General features: G+C 47.5%; 1 protein-coding gene across 1 annotated transcript in view; it reads right to left on the reverse strand.

Moving 5' to 3' along the window:
• Positions 1-224: 224 nt before the first annotated feature.
• The window catches only part of LOC146171635 (organic cation transporter protein-like), a 344048-nt gene continuing 332092 nt past the window's right edge, over positions 225-12180 (reverse strand). The window contains exon 12 of the mRNA XM_084586399.1: positions 225-363. Within this exon, the coding sequence (XP_084442525.1) occupies positions 303-363 (61 nt within the window). The 3' untranslated portion in view covers positions 225-302. The remainder of the gene's footprint in view (positions 364-12180) is intronic.

A 12180-nucleotide genomic window follows, 5' to 3' on the forward strand; every position in this document is an offset into this window, starting at 1 on the left:
TTCGAAGCGCTCTTTCTTATACGACATTTTCTGAAGTGCTGTATAACGCAGGGCTTTTGAAAGGAAGCAACGAGTGAGATGAAGGCCTTGCGTAACATCGTCTTCTACGAGGCCTTGCGGAACATACGCCGGAGCGAACATGATATTTTTCAAATGGTTGTAACACTTATCCGAATGTTCTCAAAGAGATATGTAACGACAAAAAGCGGACAAATAACAAGGTTTTGTCACATTTTTTTTACTGTCGTATTTCACCAGTCGATAAGGGTTTACTTCCGTCTTGGGAACCACTGCATTATATGCTATCGCAATGGCTGGGCTTCTGCTTCGACGTAAGAATCCTTCGCGGTTTGGGCGTTCTTTCTGTACGCGTGAAAGAAAAAAAAACAGTATCAATTTCAAGCCACACACACAAAACAAAATCTGTTCACATCATTCACACAGCTTCATGTTGCCATGTTTAATGGTTTGGTTTGGTTTGTGGGTTTAACGTCCCAAAGCAACTGAGGCTATGAGAGACACCGTAGTGGAGGCCTCTGGAAATTTCGACAACCTGGGGTTCTTTAACATGCACTGACATCGCACAGCACACGGGAGCCTTGCTTTCCCCTCCATCAAAAAGCGGTCGCCGCGGTCCAGATTTGACCCCGTATCCTTGTGGCACAGTAGTCGAGCGCCCTAACCACTGCACCACCACAGCGGGTTCATATTTAATTTCAATACTGTCGTATGGGTACAGTAAAATACTGCTTGGCATAGGCTGGAATAATCTTATCCCTCTGCGAAGGCCTTTTCAGCAAGGCACCTCTTTTCCCCAAAGGACTACAACCCGAAAAAAGTAGCGTGACTAATGATGCATATTTTTGAGTAACAAGTTAGCGCAAAATAAGACGAACATTAGAGGGTCAGACAGGACGACGCGCTAAAACTCACTGGAGAATTCTATTCTGGAGAATTCTATTCATTCAAGGACTTCTATTCATTCAAGGACCTTACTAAGGCTTCTTCCGTAAAAATAACTGCCGAACCAGCTAACTGTTTACAAGCAGTTGGCTGGGATTCACTTGTAGTGTTACCGCTACACTGTTCACTGCCTTCGGATCTGACCGCTCCCGAAAAACCATGCATCCGCCTTTGTACCGATTCCCAAAAGGCCATTGCAGTGACCACGTGACCACAGTACCCTTTCTGGAGGTGCTTGGCTTCGTTGATAAGATTTCCCGAGTGTCCGAATCGCAATGCTTGCCGTCGTGCGCAGGCAGCGGCAATTCCTCCTCTATCGCGCAGCCGGTCGCGAGGGGAGGACACGACCAGTCGTCATGCATCTGCGTGGCGGTATTAGCCATAGCTCACAGCCTACTGTACGCCAGCATCTGCGCCCTTTCAGCGACTCTACCAATACATTTCGGCACATGCGTGCGGAATTGAACGGAGACGACCCTCTGCGGCTTGCCTCGTACATCAGTTCTAACGCTCTATATACGAAGCGTTGATGTCGGGCTCAGTAATTATATTTCCTTGCGTTCTTTATTTCGCGTTCACCAACTTTGAAACATGTGTGCATCACACGACCGGCTTTATTAATAAAGCCGGTCGTGGTGCATCACCCCTACAGCAGTGTAAAGTGCTCAACGACCTCATTGGCTTCTAAATAATGTCACGTCTCGATCAGCACTGCTACTAGGCTATTGAAATAACGTGTGCCCATAGTGCCGCATGAGACCCACGCGGAATTTTAATATATTCACCTAGAGCTGTTAGCTCAGTGATTTAAATTCATACAGTGGTACTCTCCGCCCAACAGATAAGTAGGTTGTACACAGGGCTCTTTAATCGTTATCTCGTTATCTGGTTTTTCGGTGTAGACGGTATTGTAATGTGTCATTTTGTGCGCTGCTTTGGTCAAAACTCGTTGTTTTACATGTATCCGGATTGCCGGCATAGATATGTTTGCGCCCATGCACAAATTTTCCACCTGCATAAAGGCCCAAACGCTGATATAACAGGTTTCTGTGGTTTCGACTGGAATTGCTACGCAAGATATTGCGCGGTGCATGCGGCGGCCTTGTGATGTGAGCACCTCGTTGCGGAAATTCGCTTTATCACGACCAGCAACTTGCTTCTAGTGTGTTACATGGAGCGGCGCCAACAATTAACCAGCGCTTTGAACGGGATCTTGAACCGCCGCGCCAGAGTGGTTGAAAGGACATGCGTGCGTGCGTGCGTGCGTGCGTGTGTGTATGTATGTATGTATGTATGTATGTATGTATGTATGTATGTATGTATGTATGTATGTATGTATGTATGTATGTATGTATGTATGTATGTATGTATGTATGTATGTATGTATGTATGTATGTATGCATGTATGTATGTATGTATGTATGTATGTATGTATGTATGTATGTATGTATGTATGTATGTATGTATGTATGTATGTATGTATGTATGTATGTATGTATGTATGTATGTATGTATGTATGTATGTATGTATGTATGTATGTATGTATGTATGTATGTATGTATGTATGTATGTATGTATGTATGTATGTATGTATGTATGTATGTATGTATGTATGTATGTATGTATGTATGTATGTACGCACCGTCCGTCTTTGCCAAAAGTAACCAGGCTGCGTATTTTGCTTCCCAGTCGCGTAGCTGAGAATTCGTACCTCTTCTGAAGCAGAAAATCTGTCCAAATTAAAGGCGAGCTCCTGTCCTCACTTGTCAACAAGTTGTGATCCCCTGGGAATTCATGTTGGCTTTAAAATGGAAGCGAGAAGCAAAACATGCAGCCTGGTTATTTTTGGCCAAGGCGGTACGTATGTATGTATGTATGTATGTATGTATGTATGTATGTATGTATGTATGTATGTATGTATGTATGTATGTATGTATGTATGTATGTATGTATGTATGTATGTATGTATGTATGTATGTATGTATGTATGTATGTATGTATGTATGTATGTATGTATGTATGTACGTACGCACCGTCCGTCTTTGCCAAAAGTAACCAGGCTGCGTGTTTTGCTTCCCAGTGGCGTAGCTGAGAATTCGTACCTCTTCTGAAGCAGAAAATCTGTCCAAATTAAAGGCGAGCTCCTGTCCTCACTTGTCAACAAGTTGCGATCCCCTTGGAATTCATGTTGGCTTTAAAATGGAAGCGAGAAGCAAAACATGCAGCCTGGCTACTTTTGGCAAGGACGGTACGTGCGTGCGTATGTACGTATGTATGTATGTATGTATGTATGTATGTATGTATGTATGTATGTATGTATGTATGTATGTATGTATGTATGTATGTATGTATGTATGTATGTATGTATGTATGTATGTATGTATGTATGTATGTATGTATGTATGTATGTATGTATGTATGTATGTATGTATGTATGTATGTATGTATGTATGTATGTATGTATGTATGTATGTATGTATGTATGTATGTATGTATGTATGTATGTATGTATGTATGTATGTATGTATGTATGTGTGTGTATGTACTGTTACGTTTCGCCACCGACAAGTGTGACAGCTGACGCGGCCGCCGCATAGCAACAGGCAGAACAGTGAGCGTTTCGGCCATTTCGGCGCCGTCCAGTCGGCCGCCAAACCCTTCCTGCCGCGGGCAAGTCTCGGCGTGTTCGTGCCACGCGCCAAATGTGTGTGCGTGCATGTTTATGCATGAATGGATGGATGGATGGAAAAACTATTTTCGTCAGAGAGCATGTATGGATGGTTCCGTGTTGGATGGCCATCAACCCATGGCTGACGGCGACCTGGGTGGCCCACTCCACGGCCCTGGTCTGGACGACCGGGTCTGAGCTGGCCAACACGGCCTCCCACTGCTCGAGGGAAGGATCACGCATAATATCCGCCGGTGGCGGTGCTATGCTACAGCTCCATAATATGTGGTCATAGGTTGCCAATTCCTGACACCATTTGCACTCCGGCTGAATGTCCGGGTAGATTTTGCTCAACACGTATGGGTTGAAGAAACATCTAGTCTGCAATCGTCGCCAGGCGCATTCCTGCGCCTTCACCAATTACGTGTCCGGGGTTGGGCAAATTCCTCCGCTCAAGTTTGAAATGATTAGTAATGTCATGAAAGGATACCAGCCCATCTCTCGTGAACCTTCCCGGAACATGCGGCTCACCTACTCGGCTGACGAAACCTCGAGCATTCATGTGAGCCGTCTCGTTCCCAGGATTCCCAGAGTGTGCTGGTACACAGACAATTTCCGCCTCCGTAGTCCCTCGCCCCGTGGCCCGATTCAGCAATCGTGCCGCTGTGACAGATATTCTGCCCCTCGCCAAATTTCGGATGGCTGTTTTGGAATCGCTGAAGATCAAGTCAACATTACTACTAGTAATAGCTAGTGCTATCGCCGCTTCCTCTGCAGTTTCTGGGGAGCGGGTTTTGACTGATCCGGAGGCGATCAAGCGTCCCCGCCCGTCCACCACCGCAATTGCAAATGCGTCCTTGTCCCTATACTCGGCGACATCTACATAGACTGCCCCGTTGTACTTCCCGTACTTAACATGTAAAGCTTTGGCTCTTGCCTTCCTGCGGTCCTCGTGATGTATTGGATGCATGTTCTTGGGCAAAGGTTTTATGTACAAGCCCTTGTGCATTTCCCGCATAATCTGAATTTTAGTGTCACCAGCTGGAGCGTCAACTCCAATGCCGATCCTTTCCAATATGTCCCTTCCTGCTTTTGTTTTTGAAAGCCTGCCGAGCTGCATCACCAAGTGCGCCTCCCGTAGTTCTTCTAGGGTGTTGTGCACCCCTAATCCGAGCAGCCTTTCGGTAGACGCATTGTGAGGCAACCCAAGGGCCGCTTTATATGCCTGCCTAATCATAGCCTCCACCTTGCCTTTTTCCGTCGCGTCCAACTTCAAATGAAGCGTCGCATACACTATTCTACTGAGCACAAACGCCTGCACCAGCTTACACAAGTCCTTTTCCTTAACACCTCTCTTACGATTAGCGATTCTCCTGATTAGCCTCACGGTAGCATTTACCGTATTTTTAAGCCTTTTCAAGGACTCGCTATTTTTCCTGTTAGTCTGCAGATACATACCCACGATCCTGATCGTTTGGACCTCAGCGACCGGTACGCTCCCCACTTTGACCTCTAAAGGCGGCGGCGGCACATAGTGCCTCGCATGTATCCCTCTTGGCTTGTCCCTCAGCACAAAAAGCTCGGACTTGGGCTTAGAGCACAAGAGTGCTGCTTCCCCTGCTAGCTCCTCAACAATATCCACCGCGTGCTGTAGAGTTTCTTCCAAATGTGCGTCACTGCCTCTTGTTACCCAAAGAGTAATGTCATCCGCACAAAATATATGTTTAAGTCCTGATATCCCTTGCAGCCTGGGTGGCATCTTGATCAAGGCGAGATTAAATAGGAGCGGCGATAATACCGACGCTTGCGGTGTCCCCCTGCCCCCCAATGGGAAGGGATCCGATTTCATTTCTCCGAATATAATCTCCGCAGTCCTACCCTCCAGAAACGATCTGATGTACCGGAAGGTTCTACCCCCCGGTCTTATGTCCGATAGGTTCCTCAATATTGCCTCATGGGTAACATTGTCAAAGGCCTTAGTTAGGTCGAGCCCCAAGATAGCCTTGGTGCCCGTGCCGTACCCAGGATCAACCACGTCTTTTTTAGCTGTATCATGACGTCTTGCGTTGATAAATTAGCCCTGAAACCAATCATTGTTTCAGGTATCAACTCCTTGTCCTCTACATAACTCTGAAGCCTGTTCAGGACCATATGCTCCATCAATTTGGCTAAACACGACGTTAGCGAAATGGGACGCAGATTCTCAATGCAGAGCTTCTTCCCTGCTTTAGGAATAAATGTAATCCTAGCATGCTTCCACTCTGGCGGAATCTCCCCGGCCACCCAAAATTTATTCATCAAATTCGTGAGTGCCCCTACTGACTTGAAATCCAGGTTCCTCAGCATCTTATTAGTAACCCCGTCCGGACCCGCTGCTGACGTGGTACGAAGCTGGCCCATTGCAAACTCCACCTCCGCCACCGTAAAGTCTGCATCTAATTCAAGGTTTTCCTCTCCCGAGTAATCCGGCAAGCAACCGCCCACCTCTGCGTTTATGTAACGTCTTCGGAGTTCATGTATAAACTCCCCAGTCGTGCCTTGATACCGATGCACTAACCTAGCCATTTGCCCCTTCTGCGCAGATTTGGTTGCCGTCGGGTCTAAAAGGTGCCTCAACAACTGCCATGGTTTTTTGCATCCGAATTGCCCATTCATCCGGTCACAAATCTGCCCCCACTGTTTGCACTGCAACTCCAATGTGTACGTTTCGATTTCTCGTTCTAACTTGGCTATCTTTCTACGGAGCACACCATTATGCCTTTGTTTTCTCCACCTCCGAAGGAGACTCGCATGTGCTTCCCATATGTGTAACAATCTGGAGTCAGCCGTAGAGCCCTCCTCCATGTTTATGCAAACGCTGGCCAAGCCCGGCGCTCGAGCGAGAGTGCGTCGCCCTCGCTCGTCTGCAGGAGGTGGAGGAGATGCGGTCGCGCCACCTGCGATTGAGTCATCTCGTCTTGTCTGAACTTGCAGGGCTCTCCCTTTCCCTCTGAACTGGCAAGCCTATAAAAAGCAGCGGCAGACTCCGCTGAGACAGAGACTACTTTGGAAGGCGTCGCTGTGACGTCGCCAGACACCAGCTGTGTGAACGTGTCTGTATTCTCTCCGAGTCAGCTTCTCTACCCGTTCCTTCATAATGCTGTAGTAAAGGCTGTTTCGTTAGAAGACGCCTCGTCTTTGCTGGGACCGTTGATGCCGTCCGCCGAGCTACGGAGCTGCCAGGCCAACGCTACCGAGGGGCCGCGAGCCGCATGTAATAACTGGTGGCAGCGGTGCGATACCCAGGCGCAAGCCCAAATCTAACAACTCGTAGGCAGCGGTGGGACGACCAAGCCGTAACCGTGTTCGGTGGGACGAGCCAGGCGATACCGTCGTCCAACAACTGGTAATCATCGAAGGGACGACGATGACCAAGCCGTAACCGTGGTCGGAGGGACGAGTCAGACGAGCCAGGCGATACCGTCATCCAACAGCTGGTGAACAGCGGAGGGACGAGGACGACCAAGCTGTGACCGTGGTCGGTGAGATGAGCCAGGCCTGACCGAAGTGCAACATCTGTTGGGAAGAGCCGAGATGTCCCAGGCGTAACCCGTGCAACAAGCAGCTCAGCGAAAAGCCGGGAGCAGTGCAACTAGCCCTGTGTGATAACTGGTTGCCTGCAGCGGAACGACTGCGTTGGATTCTTGGCTGCGAGGTTTGGTGAGTGCGGGACTTTCTTCTACTGAGTTTTACCAGGCTTTTGTTAAGTAGAGAACAGAGCTGGTAATTGTGTTGTCGTTGTTGCTGGGTGAATTATAACAATAACTGTGTACTGAAGTTTGAAAACCAACCAATAGAAATTGTTGAGGAACATAAATCCCTTGGTGTATATTTTTCATCTCATTTAAACTGGAATGCTCACGTTCAACATATCTGCAAAAAAACTCTCTTCTGCCTGTGGGGCCCTCTCGCGATGTCGTGCAACTCTACCTATGAAGTGTAAACTACAAGTTTACTACGCATTATTTTTTTCTTACCTTAATTACTGTAGTTTAGTTTGGGCCACAATGACCAAGGCAAACATAAATAAGCTTCTCGTATTGCAAAAGAAAATTGTTCGAATAATAGCTAATGTTGATTATGCGACTACCTCCAAATATGCATTCCAAGCCCATAACATTATCCTTGTTGATCAATTGTATAGTTATAGGTTACCACAAATCATGTATTTTTCGAAGGCATCCGTTGCCGAACATTATTCTTCCTTAGCATCTTTGGAGACGCATCGTGCTAACATGCACACAAGAAGTACTAATGCATGAAATGTACCACGTTTTCGCACTGATTATCAATTACAAATGCTATCTTACAACCTGCCCCATGTTTTAAACACTTATCAAAATACAATAGGATACACAAAAGCCGAGCTGCGCAAATATTTTGTCGAAATGTGATTTTATGCTTCTGTTTGTAGATCGCTGAACATTTGCCCAGTTGACATTTTCCCCCAAGAAAACTGCGCATTTCAACTGTTTTTCTCTTTGTGCCATTTACTTTAAAGCTTAGTGTGAATTTCCATGTGTATTAATTGTTTTGTTATTGAATGTGACTACTGTATATATGACAGATTTGGAGATTTCCTTCACCACTCGTCTGCTGCTGCTTGTAAGGGTTTCCTGGACACTGTCAAGCTACGAAGGCAGCTTTTATCCGGGAAACCCTCCAGTTGAACCTGGAAATAAACTTATTATTGTATTGTAAGGCAATAGTGGGCAGTAGAGAAGGCAGCACTCGGAACAGCCATGGATTTGGATTTGAAGTCGTTGCGCAAATCGAAATTGCTGCAGCTTGCGAAGGAGTTGGGTCTGAATTTGTCAGACAAACTCAGAAAACCAGAAGTGTTAAAGGCTATTCTTGCGTTGAAAGCTGAAGATAGCGCGCTTTCGGAATGCATTGAGATCATTGAGGAACGTGAACGTAAAGAAAGGCTAGAGAAAGAGGAACGTGAACCTAAGGAAAGGCTAGAGAAAGAGGAACGTGACCGTAAGGAACGGCAAGAGAAAGACGAGCGAGACCATCAACTTGCTATGGAAATGAAACGTCTCGAAGTAGAAGCGGGACGCGCTGGTAGTGCAAGTCGAGCTCACGGTGCAGGAGAACGGGAATCGTTCAGAATGAGTGACCTGATGCGGCCGTTTAAGCTTGCAGAGGACATTAGTTTGTTCCTGGTTAACTTCGAGCGAAGGTGCGAGAAGCAAGGGTTTTCTCGGGAAACATGGCCACAGCGCTTGCTCACTTTGTTACCCGGTGAGGCGGCAGACGTAATCGCTCGCTTGACAAAAGAGGAAGCAGAGGATTACGACAAAGTGAAATCGAGTCTGCTAAAAAAGTACAGGCTGTCAGCAGAATCATTCCGTCGGAAGTTTTGGGAGTATGGGAAAAGCAAAAGTGAGTCGTATACAGAGTTTGCCTACAAGCGCATGTCAAACATGTATGAGTGGCTCAAAGAAGAAAAAGCGTATGGTAACCACGATAAGATTCTGCAGTGCTTCGGGCTGGAACAGTTTTACAGTCGGTTACCCGAGAACGTGCGGTACTGGGTCATGAATAGGCAAGATGTTAGTACGGTGGATAGAGCCGCCGAGCTAGCTGAAGAGTTTGTGACGCGTCGTGCTCGTGGAGCTAAGGACGGTCAACAGGCGGAATTCGGCTCTAAGTTTGAGAGGCCGAAGTTCACGCCCTTTAAAGCCGAGGAGAATAAACGTGGCCCAGATGCGAGTGAAAGCAGTCCGGCCGACGATAAAGCGACGGTGGTAGCCGAAGCCGAACGGAAAAAGATGTTCGAGGCAAGGCAATCGCGCGTCTATTATACGTGTAAGGCTGGTCATTTTTCGGCGCAGTGTCCAGAGACAAAACGAAAGATTGTGTTTTTGTCATTATGCAGAAGCAACGAGAACATGAAGCTTCTCGAACCGTACACTCGAGACCTCCTCGTGAACGGGAAAAAGTGTCGAGTGCTTCGCGATTCTGCGGTTACCATGGATGTGGCTCACCCCTCTTACGTAGAACCAGAGTTGCTCACGGGGGAGGGCGCGTGGATCAAACAGGCCGTGGAAGCTCGCAGCGTGCGTTTGCCAATAGCCAAAGTGCTTATTGAGGGACCTTTCGGGGCACTTGAGACAGAAGCGGCGGTCTCATCTGTGCTTCCTCCTCAGTATCCGTACCTATTTTCAAACAAGTCCGATCACCTCTTGCGCGAAAAGGGGCTGGTGTTTGGAGAGGGTAGCGTACAGGTCTTGACCAGATCTAGAGCTCGGGAGCTTGCTGCAAAGGCGGTCGTTCCGGAGAGGTTGTCAAGCAATGGGAAAGGGTCGAAGGCACAGCACGCTGAGATTAAGATTACGTACGCTGTAGACACAAGTGAGCCGGAAAAGTCCAAGGTACCAGAGAGTAAACTATAGCTTGGGGAAGCGGCCAAGTAGCGTGACCGCAGTAGCGAGCCGACCCAGCCTCGAACAGAAGAGTATCGTGTTACCTTGGTCAAGCCACTAGCTGAAACGGTTAGCGCCGGCTCCAACGGCGAGAAGTCCGAAGTGGCGCCGGTGAACTGCACGCCGACACAAGTAGCTTTAGGAGATACAGGTTCATCAAATGAGTGCGCGAAACTATCAGTAACTGAACCGCCTCTCGAGTCGAAAGCAGAAGATTGTGTAGAGCGTGACAGAGATGGAAACGAGCTAGGAGATGAGAAAATTGCGGTCTCCGAAATCAGCTGTGTCGTGGAGCAGGTCACGCAGAAAAACAAAGTGCCGATCAGCCAGGGCAGACCGACGAGCAGTGCGCGTACGCTGTAGAGAGCGAGACTTGCGAAGGCGACAGCAAGCGACCAGAGAAGAGTCAGAATCGTTCGTACCCCGATACCACGCTAGGTTGCATTTGCAAAAGCAACCACAGTGCGAACGCGGACGTGGCACACGCGCCCCATCTGTCGAAGGAGCTTGATCGTGCGCCGGTTAGCGCTGAGCGATGCGGTTCATCGGAGGACCCGGGTAACATGAGTGGCGAGCCGCCAGAGGAAATGCATAACTTGGGGGCTGGCATTAGGGCTTGTTCGAACTTGACTGAAAGTGAGTCCTGCGCTGCTGGCCGCGGTGCAGACGCGGCGCCGCACTTTGACCACTTTGACGACACTGGTGCCCTACTAGCTCCGGTTACCGCTAGCTTGCCAGAGCTCGCGCCGAAAGAAAGTACAACTACAGTATTCAAGATCATCATCATCATCATCAGCCTGACTATACCCACTGCAGGGCGAAGGCCTCTCCCATATTTCTCCACTTAACCCGGTTCTGTGCTAGCTGCATCCACTTGGCCCCCGCGAACTTCTTAATCTCATCCACCCACCTAACTTTCTGCCGCCCTCTGCTACGCTTTCCTTCTCTTGGAAACCAGTTTGTTACCCTAAGCGACCATCGGTTATCCTCTCTTCGCACTACATGTCCTGCCCATGCCCATTTCGTCTTCTTAATGTCAACTAGAATGTCGGTAACTTGAGTTATTTCTCTGACCCACTCTGCACGCTTCCTATCTCTTAATGTTACCCCTACCATTTTTCGTTCCATAGCCCTCTGGGTTGTCCTTAACTTAAGTAGAACTCTCTTGGTTAGCCTCCACGTTTCAGCCCCATAGGTGAGTACAGGTAAGATACACTGTTGTATACTTTCCTCTTGAGCGATACCGGTAAGCTGCTAGTCATAATCTGCGAGTGCTTGCCAAATGCGCTCCATCCCAATCTTATCCTTCTTGTTATTTCCTTTTCATGGTCCGGATTTGCGGTTACTACCTGTCCTGAGAAGAGATAATCGCCTACTACTTCCAATACTTCGCTACCTAATGTAAACTGCTGTTCCTTCCCGAGGCTGTCGAACATTACCTTAGTCTTCTGCATATTGATTTTCAAGCCTACCTTTCTATTTTTCCTGTCTAGGTCATCAATCATTATTTGCAGTTCATCCCCCGAGTTGCTTAGCAAGGCAATGTCATCAGCAAATCGCAGATTACTGAGGTATTCTCCATCTACACTTATCCCCTTATCCCTAACTGCTCCCATTCAAAGTCTCTGAATGCCTCCTCTAAGCAAGCTGTGAATAGTACTGGGGAGATTGTGTCTCCTTGCCTAACACCTTTCTTTAAGGGAATTTTGTTACTTCCTTCATGCAGAAGTATGGTTGCTGTGCAGCCACTATATATATCTTCCAGCACTTTCACGTATGGCTCGTCTACCGCCTGATTTCGCAATGCCTGCATCACCGCCGATGTTTCAACTGAGTCAAATGCTTTTTCGTAATCAATGAATGCTATGTATAAAGGCTGATTATATTCCGAGCATTTTTCTATCACCTGATTGATAGTATGGATATGATCAATAGTAGAGTACCGTTTCCGAAAACCTGCTTGATCCTTTGCTTGATTGCAGTCTAAGGTTGTCCTGATTCTATTAGCAATTACCTTAGTACATACCTTATACGTAACAGACAGTAAGCTGATTGGTCTGTAATTTTTAAGGTCCTTA

Source organism: Amblyomma maculatum, unplaced genomic scaffold, assembly GCF_055883805.1.
Source record: "Amblyomma maculatum isolate TAMU_Amacu unplaced genomic scaffold, ASM5588380v1 scaffold_19, whole genome shotgun sequence".
NCBI lineage: Eukaryota > Metazoa > Arthropoda > Arachnida > Ixodida > Ixodidae > Amblyomma > Amblyomma maculatum.